This window comes from Egretta garzetta, unplaced genomic scaffold (genome assembly GCF_000687185.1).
Source record: "Egretta garzetta isolate BGI_Z169 unplaced genomic scaffold, ASM68718v1 scaffold330, whole genome shotgun sequence".
Lineage (NCBI taxonomy): Eukaryota > Metazoa > Chordata > Aves > Pelecaniformes > Ardeidae > Egretta > Egretta garzetta.
The window spans coordinates 140152-150460 of NW_009258275.1; the positions used below are offsets into that span (position 1 = coordinate 140152).

Genomic DNA, 10309 nt, shown 5'->3' on the forward strand with positions numbered 1-10309 from the left:
CTAAAAAATAGCCCGGTTAAGGTAAAGACATTTCATCAACACTGTGATCTGGACTTCTACGCAGACGCTGTTTGGTCACCAGCTACACAGAAGCCAACGCACGCCAACCGGGTGGTCAGCACCCAGCTGGAGTCCAAAAGGGTCCATCGTGCACCGTGTATATCTCTTCCCTGAAATTGCCAAATAGCTGTCGCCATTGAACAGAGACCCCACACAGCTTCGGGAGCCGCTAACGCTTTTCTGATGTATCTGCTGTTAATTTATTGTTACGAGGTAGGAAAGAAGGAGCAAAAATACTAAAAATGAGGACTCGAACCCATAGCAGGCAACTGCTACAGCTGGGTTTAAAACCCAAGTCCTTACCCCATGAAGGAGGTGGTACTACTGAGTTATTACACTGATCACTGGCTAGATTTTAGGAATTATGCCTGTTTTTAGGATTTTTTACAACAAGATTAGGGTTTTTTATAGGCTCGTGTATTGTGCTTCTGTCTATTCTTGTGCTAGGCAGTATTACTATTTGTAAATTTATTTATATTTATTGTTATGAAGAGAAAAGAAATTATGTGAACTGAGCACTGTTCCATTTTTTTTAAAATGCTGCAGTAACCTCTTTTACACCCACTAAATTATTCATGATCAAAAATGCAACAATTTTAACCACTGTTGTTACACTACAGTTCTTTTAAAGAAGCACTTTGGATACTGTGAAACTCATGGGTTTTTAAAAAAATTCAGAGACCAAATATTGTAACTGTACCATACCGATTCATAGTAGTTGTTCCGTCCTAATTAACCAAGTAAAATTTATTCTAAGGTAGTTTTTTAAATTTGCAAACCCTGCTTTATACGTGGTAACACACGCTGCAAAAAAAACACCTGCTGAAACTTCTGAGAACACAAAAAGCAAACTCCATGCTGGGGTTTCGTTTACTTGCACCTCTGTGCCCACGACGTGGTATTTATATCTCGTGGTTTTGTCTGCTCCCACGTGCTAATGGAACGTCCCCGCCTGTCCGTTCCCGGTGTTGCATCCACGTGCTCGCGGGCTCCTCTCTCCCACACGGAGCGTGGCTGGGGCTGGTTGGGGGCAAAAAGCTTCCCCAGCTTGTGGCCGCGTGCTAAAAACCCAGCGGGTGCCGGATGCTGGAGCCACCCAGCTGCAAATCCCTGTTGAGAAGGTCGGGGGCTAGAAAATGTCCACGCCTGTGTCTTCCCCAGCGCATATGTCCACGGCGCTACCTCTTCCGAAAGGGCACAATGCTCCACGTCATAATTTATTGTTCAGGAACAATGTGATTCATTTGCTGTGACTGGCGTCATCTACGATGTCTTAATTTTTTTTTTTTTTTTTAAATAAATATTTCTTAGCACTAAGCCTGGGTCATTCTGGATGCGCTGCGCTATGACTACTGCGGCGGCAGGGGCGCCCCGGCCACGTGGCACGCTGCAGCTCAGCATTAAACAGTAATTCCGAGGATTAAACAGTAATTCCCAGGCTTCTGCTACTGGAAATCCAAACCAGGGAGGAAATAGGTCCATACAACTTACGGACGTTGACAAACGGACAGAGCCCAGACTTGTTTGACTCCAGCCGCGGTGCCGAGCACGCTGAGGAGCGGGCCCTTCTCTTGAGTCTAGGACTTGGTGTTTACGCGTCTCGTCCACGCACAGAGCATTTGTAGCGCCCACCTGCAAAGGGAAGGGAGGGCTCGCCCCGAAAAGAGCAGCCTTTCCCAGGCTTCACTGCCTTCACAGACATAAAATACTGTGGCTGAGGCTTTGTCCCTGGCTCAAATCCTCCAGGAGGAGAAGAGTTTGCAGGTATTTGCTGTACGAACTCTTTTGTCTCATTCTGTCAAGCTCTTCCTGAAGAGCTCTGTGCCCAAGTGTGGGGAAGAGCCCAGGGCCAGGCGCCGGCGGGAGGGCTGCTGTGAGCCTCTCGGTGCTGCAGCAGCCCCCCAGCTGCGGGGAGTGGCTCCTGGATGGCGAGCGTCAGCACCCCCCTCCCCTGACAAAGTGCGGTGACGCCTTTCAAACCAGCAAGCGTCTCCTAAAGCCCTTCCCACCCCCAGCCCCGGGACCCTGGGGGGAGCCCCCAGCCCAGGCGCGACCGAGGAGGTGCCCAACACCTCCTCACCACGGCAATACCGGCACCACACTTGAACCAAGGCCTCCCACCTTCCATCGCCATCCCGCCCCCCGCTTCGTGAGCCAAAGCTGAACCTGTGCTGGTGAACCGTCGCGCCCGCACAGCCAGCGGCACTGGAAAGCCCACATATGAACTTCCCCTCCATGAACCAAGCTGATTAAAGTCCACCCGAGAAGCAAGGTACAGGTCCGAGCAGACAGAGAGCTCACCCCAGCTCCTGTGCTTCAGCAGAGGAACCGGGTTGCCAGGGCAGGAGCACCCGGAGCCATGTCTTCCCTGCTCTCCATCCCCCCGCAGGAGCCACAGGCTGCAACCACCCAAAGGAGCTGTGGCAGGAGCCAGAAAGGACACGAGAAGGGCGAGAGGAACAGCCGGGTCAGCCAAACCACGGTGGATCTGCCAATGCTCCCGCTGCACGGCTCACTGGTGTCTTTTCTGGGCCATCAGCGACTCCACATCCACCGATCTCCCCCCAACAGGGGGAAGGATGAGACAAATGGCTCCTCACAGTTCCTGAGTTTATTATAAAACATTGGTTTGAGGCTGCTTCTTAGGCAGGGTTTACATTTCCGTGTGCCGGTGCCTGGTGAGCTTCACCATGGCCACAGCAGGACCTCCTCCGTCATCCCACTCCCCTGTGGTGCCTGGGCTGGCCGGTTTGTACTTCCAGCTCCGTCCAGTCTCATGAGATGTGTCTGATGCTGGTGCTTGTTTTAAAGACTAAGGCCAGAGCTTGCAACTATAAAACACAGTAAAAGATTTTAGATTCTTTTTAAAACCAACTTCTGCACCAGGTCCAGACTCCAGACTTGGCTTGGGCCAAGTTTATCTTCTGCCAGGCTGCCCCTCTGATGAACACCCCCAGCGCCAGAGGGAACTTCGCACGGATGGAGAGACCATCTTCACGGCTTAAAATACAAACACTGGCATCCTTTATTTAGGCAAACGAGTAAGAGTCCCAGGCTTCAGCTCGAGGGCTGACGAACCAGCTGGGGAGGTGAGGTCTGGCTTCTGTGCAGCAGCGTGTCCCAGTGTCCCTCCTGCCCCGCGGCCACTGCCCTGCACGCTGCCGGCCGCTGGCTCACGATGGGCCGTCATTATCCACCGTCGACAGGAGACGGGCGACCTGGGCCTTCTGTGCCTGGGTGATGTGCTGAGCCATCTGGATGACGCAGTCCATGGCCACCTCAGGGTTGGCTTGGACCAAGCTGCAAGGCAGACGGGAGAAGGCAGCAGCCTCAGGGGCTGAAGAAAGAACCTCCTCGTCTCCACCACCCGCTGTCCCCAACCCAGGGGACAGCATTGGCCTTCGCATCCCAGCTCCCGCAGCCACTCACCTCCGGATGTGCTTGAGCACGTAGTCCCGCTTCAAGTACTTGATGTTCTCCCGGATGGCCGACTGGGTGCCGTCGTCCTCTTGCAGATGCTTCTCCAGCCACTCCACCACCACCTGGTTGTTGTCCCAGAGGTAGCCCTGGGGAGAGCAGCACGCTGGGCAGGGGGTCCTGCTGCCTGCACAGCTCGAGCCCCCCGTTCCGCTGCATCCTTGGGTTTGCTCCTCCCATGACACAACCAGGCAGTGGGGTTTTTTCTTCTCAGTCCTGCACATACGGCACAGCCCGGCACGGCACGCTCCCCTACTCCCATGTAACAGCCGCTGGGGAAAAGGTTCAGTCTGGAAACTGAAACTGGGGAAAGCTTCATGGACTGTTTAAAGTGCAAAGAGCTAAGGTAAAATACGTCTCCTTTGCATGCCCTCGCTTCCCAGCTCAGCAAGCGCAGGGCTGACACGGCGATGCGTGCGTCATGGCAGTTGCACTTGAGAGCAGCTCATATACACAGACCTCAAATCTCTCTTCTGCCCTGGGAAGCCCTATCTGAGGGTAGAAAACGAGGAGGCCCGTGTTTATTTGGGGGCCACCTTGCTGAGCACCAGCATCCAACTGGGGTCACCCACTTTGAAGAGACAGCCCCAGGCTGAGGGCTGCTCAGCCCCCCCACCCTGGCACCGGCTGCAGAATGAATTCCCAGGGAGGCACCAGCGAAATGGCCAAGCACCAGGAGAGCAAGGTGACAGCCCTGGGGACACCCCTGGCCGCAGGGGTGCCTCGGGAAGCCTGGGGCTACCTTTGCGGCTCCTTCTGTCTCCATGAACCAGCGCCGCAGCATGGACTGGATGTGGATGTGGCTCAGCTCACTGTTCGCCTTCAGGACCTCCGCCTTCACCTCCTCCTCCAGCAGCAGCCGTCGCAGCCGCCAGTAGAGGAAGGAGCGGGCGTTCTTCCACTCCAGGATGTCCTGAAGAAATGGGGCCAGAGCCCAGGTTGGTCTTTGCAGAAAGAAGAGGAGCTGCTGTGCAGCGACCGCTCGGTCACGGCTCGCACCGGCGGGTTTGAAGGCAGCTCTGCTGGGCTGGAGCAGAGAGCAGCACCCGGGGCAGGAACGGCACCACGAGCTGCAGCCCAGACCCCCGGGAAGGGACTTTGCCTCCTGCCTTTGTGCCACCACGGCAAAATTCCCTGCACCAATCCCCCTTCCCACCTCTGCCTTGGCTCACCGTGATGACGCCTTTCTCCTGCATGCGGCCCGGGGTGTCATGCAGGTCGGCGAAGTGCACGGCCACCTGGTAGTACATGGGCAGGAGGAGCTCCTCCCGGGCTTTGAGCTGCTTCTCCAGCTCCCTGCGCTGTGCCTCCGACAGCTCGGGGGTCCCTGTGGGACACGCCATGCTGAGCAGCCCACCCGCCGCCCCTGCGACAGGGTCCACCAGCCACCCCGGAGCCTGGGCTCCGCTCTGTGCTCCTCCATCAGCCACCCCTGCCGGGGAACGGGGCACCCAGTGCCACGTCCCTTTGCTTTGGCACATTTACACCCCTGAGCAGAGCCCAGCCACAGGCGGCCACGGTGGGGCTGCAGCACGTTCAGCGCCTCCGCAAGATTGGTGGGAGGTGACATGTGCAAGGACTTAGAGTGACCGTGTTTTAGCAGGGCAGAGGGGCAAGGACCTCCCAGCATAGCCCCACCACCTTCTGCAGGCAGAAGCCAATCATGGGGTGCAAGGAGACCCGGTGCATTACTGGCAGCCTCTGTGCAGCCCTGTAATGATTCTGTGTCATCTCATCAGGTGCTGACTCAGCACGGCCATTGCCACTCTTCATCTCAAAGCATGGGAGAAAAGTCCAGCACCATTCATGGAACCCCCAGGAGATACAGGTGTTGGAAAGTGCCTCCACATCCTCTCAGCAGGCTCCACATTCAGAAAAGCCATGAAGAATTTTCACCGAGAAACATTAAAGGATTTCCTGATGGTTGCCACCGTGGTGTTTGAGCCTCATGTTTTAACTTACTGCTACCAACGCCCTCAAGCCGAAATGCCCTTCCCTTACCTAGCTGCTCAACGAGCTTGGCATAGACCGTATCAATCCTTCTCATGGTCTTCACCAAATCTTTCTTTCTGAACTTGATCTCCACCGTTCCTCCAGGCTCCAAAATGCCTCCCCTGGAAGGAAAAAGTTTGGTAAAGCAGGGGCTGGTATGCACAGGAGAATAAATTCTGGGACAAAAGGTCCAGGCAACTTTCCTAAGAATTAGGGAGAGAGAAAGCCTAAGAGGGTTTTATTTCCAGTCTGGGATTCTCATCTACCTTCCCACTCCTTACAGTTTGTTCCAATGTGCATTAATGCAGGTTAGAGAAAAGCCCTCCTGACCCCTAGAACCGTATTTTACTCACCCACAGCCTTTGCTGGGTGCAGGAGATACCTGCCACACTGCTCTGTAAGAGCCCTGGAACTTTTAGCTGATGGGTTTGATTAACCCAAGGGTAAAAAATAGAGATCTCAAGGGACCGGAGGTCTCTGCCAGCGGGACTATGACTCTGCAGACCCCGTGCACCAGCTCTCATTTCTCTGTACGTGGGCTTCAGAGGATGCACGTGTATTTTGGATGCTGACCTGCTCTCCTTGTCTGCGTAGAGCTCCACGTAGAGCGGGTTGATGGTGGAGTCGATCACCACCCAGGAGCCTCCCCGCAGCTCCGCGTGTGGCGGGATGTAGACCAGGACAGGCTGCTTAAAATCCCGGAGGCTATCGACAATGAAGGCGCCAAACTTCAGCATTTGGTCGTACATATCTGAAAGCCAAAGGGACTCAGTGGCTGGGTGCCCCGACTGCTGTGGGCCAGGCTATTGCCCCTGGCCTCCTCTGAGCTTCCCAAAGCCACTTTCTCCATTGGAGAGACCACACAAGCACCCCAAAACCAGCCCAGCAGGAAGCCACCAAGCCCCGGGACCTGGGTCCTGGTGACGCCACATCACCTCCCCAGCCCAGCCCTGCACCTCGGAGGGGTGTGAGCAGGACCCTGGTAGGCTGGGTCACCCCGGGACCCAAGGGAGTGGCAGGAACGCTGGCTGTATGTCACAGCGTGGGGATCTGGGCACCCCAAGTGTGGGTACCTTTCATGCCGCTGGAGAAGCCTCGCCAGTTAGCAAAGATCATCAGCGGGAGATGCTCCCGGTTGAAGTCCCGAATAGCCTGGGCCGTTTTAAAAGCAGAATCTGGAAACCAGACCTGTCCGGCCTGGGACCCAAGGGACTGGCAGGAACGCTGGCTGTATGTCACAGCGTGGGGATCTGGGCACCCCAAGTGTGGGTACCTTTCATGCCGCTGGAGAAGCCTCGCCAGTTAGCAAAGATCATCAGCGGGAGATGCTCCCGGTTGAAGTCCCGAATAGCCTGGGCCGTTTTAAAAGCAGAATCTGGAAACCAGACCTGTCCGGCCTGCTGGATTATCTGCAAAAGATGGCAAGCAGCAGTGCTGAGACCAGTGCCGCTGCTTCCTGGCACATCGCGCTGGCAGTTTTGCGGCACGTGGTGTGCAGGAGCTGGAATAAAACAAACTGACCAAGCACCCTTGATTTCACCAGTCTTTAAGGAAAATCAAGACATGCCAAAGGATTACGCTAAGCTTTTCCCTGCTCTCCCCTCCAGCCTCCTCCCAGCTGCTGCTCGGCCGCACTGAGGTCTCCCCACGCACCTTTGCCTCCGAGTCCGGGTTGGCAGGGTCTGCAGGTATCGTCACCTCCACGGTGCGGGTCTCAACAGCGATGACACCCACCGGGAGACCTCCCAGCCTGCAGGGAGGCAGGGTAGCCTCAGCAGTGACCAGTTCCCCTCCACACTTCACCCCAGCCCCACCAGAGAGGTTCCCCCCCATCACCATCCCAAAAGCAGGGCCATGGCCAGGGCTTGAGTGTGCTTGGCCGTGCATGCAGGCTCCCCGTGCCGCGCTCTGCCCCGGGGCTCCATCCCTGCTCCCCGCAGTACCTCGCTCTGCCAACCACAACTGTCTGAGCCCACAGCCTCATGATCTCCAGGAAGCTGCCCCGGTCAAAGAAGCCACTCTGCCAGGTCTCCTTGAGAGCTGTAGACCAACAGGGAAAAGTGGAGCAGCGCAACAGTGAGCCCTGAAGGGCTCCCTGTGCACCAGCCCACAGCAAAAAGCGCTTTCTGCACCAGGATGGGGGGGTTTCAGCTACAAGGTACATCTGGGAGCATTGCTGCAGAGGCCTTGGGTTGCCCTCACTTACTTGGATGGGGTCTCCCTGCCAGCATCCACCTGGGGTCGTAGGGGACTTTGGAAGGGACAAAATCAATTTCTCTTTCGATGGGGTCGCTTATGGCAGTGATGGGCACTGGGCTCCGGTTATCCTGTAAGGGAGAGCCCCGAAGGGCAGGTCACCAGCCAGGTACGGGGTAACACCCCACACCACCATCCTGCAGCACCCTCCTACCTTGGGTATGTATGAGAGCCACTGCAGGATGGTGTAGACCCCCTCAAAGTCATCTGGGACGGTGACATGGGAAACGCCGTTATTGTGCATGATCTGCACGCCTCCCAGCTGGTTATTGGATGTGTAAACTTCGCGCCCCAACACCTAGGCAGAATTAGCAACAGAAACACAGGTTGGCCTCTGCTAAGGCAGGAGCCACCCGTCCTTGCTCTGTGTGTGAAGTCAAACCTCTGTACAGGTGCATTCCCTCTGGTTTGAGGCTGAATTTCCACCTCTGCCTACCAGGGTGATGTTAAAGCAAAAGGACTCTGCTTTAGGCTCCTAAAGGCACCCACAAGTGCGTGGGTTTAGCTAAGCAGGTTTCCAATCAGCTCAAACCAGTGCGATTCTGCCCAGAGTTGGGTCCTGCCCCTGGGATCAGAGCCAAACAGTCCCGATGGCAGCTCTGCTGTCCGGCCCTGTGCCAGGGGACCATGCCACCGTGAACTGGCCCCTAAAGCAACACCAAAAAGCTGCTCAGCGGCACTCTCAATTCTCAGAGAGACGAGCCCAGTTGTGGTTCCTCTGCGTCTCCTCCAGACAAGCCCCATGAGGTGACACACAGGGAACTGCCACCTCTTCCCACGGGACAGGGAAGGAGCCCACACACGTAGTGGCGTGAGGACACGCAGCCGGAGCACGGTACCTTATTGAGAGCCGTGACGCCGGTGAGGATGATGTGGGAATTCTCCACCTGGATGACACGCTGGCCCAGCCTCACCAGGTATGCGCCGATCCCGATGGCACGACAGGTCACCTGGGCATGCACACAAGGACACACAGGGAAAAAGGGCTGCAGTAGAGTCCGCAAGCCCCAGGAGAATGACGCTCCCTGGCTCTGCAGGAGTCACACCAGGTTGCTTGTTGCTCCTGTTATTCCCCCCAGGGTGGCCCTCAAAGCAAGGAGGAGAGAGGGGAGGAGCGGAGCAGGGGAAGGACCCACGGCTGTACCATGCTGATGGTCACTATTTCATCGTAAGCACGAGAGGACTCCCCAGCAATGGTACCGGCGGCTCTCAGGTTTTCCACCCCAAATCCGTTGTCCTTCCCGATGATGTCGAGGAGGACGTACCTGGAGGGAAAGCAGAGCCGTAGTGGTGTGGGTAGGACAGGAGGAAGCGCTCGCTTGCTTGATGTGTCTGGCAGGATGCTGAGCCAGGCCGTGGGAGCTGCATCCCAGCGGGGATGCAGGGCAAGGCTCAGGGTGGCTCTGTGTGCCCCGTGGGCTACCAGGGCTCACCTGGACTCGCCCCCTTCCTCCACGTGCTCACAGTGCACTGAGTTCATGGCGCTGATCTTCGTGTAGTCCTGGGGAGTCAGGTACAGGTACTTGAACCCCTGGGAATAAAGAGGAGGAGGATGGATGAGCCCCCCATGCACGGGCTCACATGGGACACAAACCCTCTTCAGACCCAACCCAAACCTCCCCCATGCATTGAGAGAGGCTCAGGGACCAGGGGTGGACAGAGCAGCCGTGCCAGCGCTGGCGCCTTTATCTCCACCCCCCTGGGGAAAGTGGAGGGCAGCATCCCCATAGCAGTGGATACACATCTGTGCTCACCCCCAGCAACGATCCCACAGTTTTATGTCCCAGGTTAGCTCTGTTCCTTCCTTCCCCAAATAAGTCCTCTGTTATTTGCTGTGATGGCGGGAGGGGAGGTGCCCACACACCTTGTAGGGGTCCTCAGGGTCCACCCAGGCCACCTGGAACATGTGCTTTATCTCTTCGGCAAAGCCGATGCGAGCGCCGCTGTTGGCAGCGATGTAGATGCGGGGGATGCCTTCGGCCCGCGCCAGCTCCGAGGCCCGCAGGAAGACCAGGTCCTCCTCGGGCCCAAAGGAGCCGATCATGTGCGTGATGTCATTGCAGATGAGCACGATGTCCCGGCCTTTCGGATACTCAGGGGTCTTCAGCTTCATTTTGAAAGCAACCATCCCCACCTGCCACAAAAGAGCACAAGGTTGCAGGGCAGGCTCCTCCTGAAAAATGGGGTCTGAGCGCAGATTGCATTAACCAACAGACAAAATGCTTGCTTGAGGGGCATCTCCCGGGCTTTAAACACAGCCAGACTGGGGAAGCCACCAGCCATTCCCACCTTCCACAGCACAGCTTCCCCCCGTCCCTTTCTCTTGTCCTGTTCCCAAATCATCCCCCCTACCTCGTTTCCTCCAGGGACCCTGTTCATCTGCACGAGGTGCCCCTGGGGGTCCAGCACCAGCTCAGTGTACGTCAGGACATCCTTGGGGTACAGCTCCGAGGAGCCCCACAGCTTGAAGAGAGCCTGCAGAGACACCGGGCACAGGACAAGCTGAAAGCACGGGGCTGCAGCA

At 56.6% G+C, this 10309-nt stretch overlaps 1 protein-coding gene across 1 annotated transcript in view; it reads right to left on the reverse strand.

Moving 5' to 3' along the window:
* Positions 1-3233: 3233 nt before the first annotated feature.
* ACACB (acetyl-CoA carboxylase beta) overlaps positions 3234-10309 on the reverse strand; it is a 23048-nt gene continuing 15972 nt past the window's right edge. Inside the window, exons 36-51 of the mRNA XM_035891481.1 lie at positions 10138-10260; positions 9650-9919; positions 9219-9316; positions 8930-9050; positions 8625-8735; positions 7940-8083; positions 7736-7856; positions 7473-7569; positions 7183-7279; positions 6803-6938; positions 6103-6280; positions 5539-5651; positions 4710-4864; positions 4280-4450; positions 3490-3626; positions 3234-3360 (exon numbers count right to left, since the gene is read on the reverse strand). Of these exons, the coding sequence (XP_035747374.1) occupies positions 3234-3360; positions 3490-3626; positions 4280-4450; positions 4710-4864; positions 5539-5651; positions 6103-6280; positions 6803-6938; positions 7183-7279; positions 7473-7569; positions 7736-7856; positions 7940-8083; positions 8625-8735; positions 8930-9050; positions 9219-9316; positions 9650-9919; positions 10138-10260 (2199 nt within the window). The remainder of the gene's footprint in view (positions 3361-3489; positions 3627-4279; positions 4451-4709; positions 4865-5538; positions 5652-6102; positions 6281-6802; positions 6939-7182; positions 7280-7472; positions 7570-7735; positions 7857-7939; positions 8084-8624; positions 8736-8929; positions 9051-9218; positions 9317-9649; positions 9920-10137; positions 10261-10309) is intronic.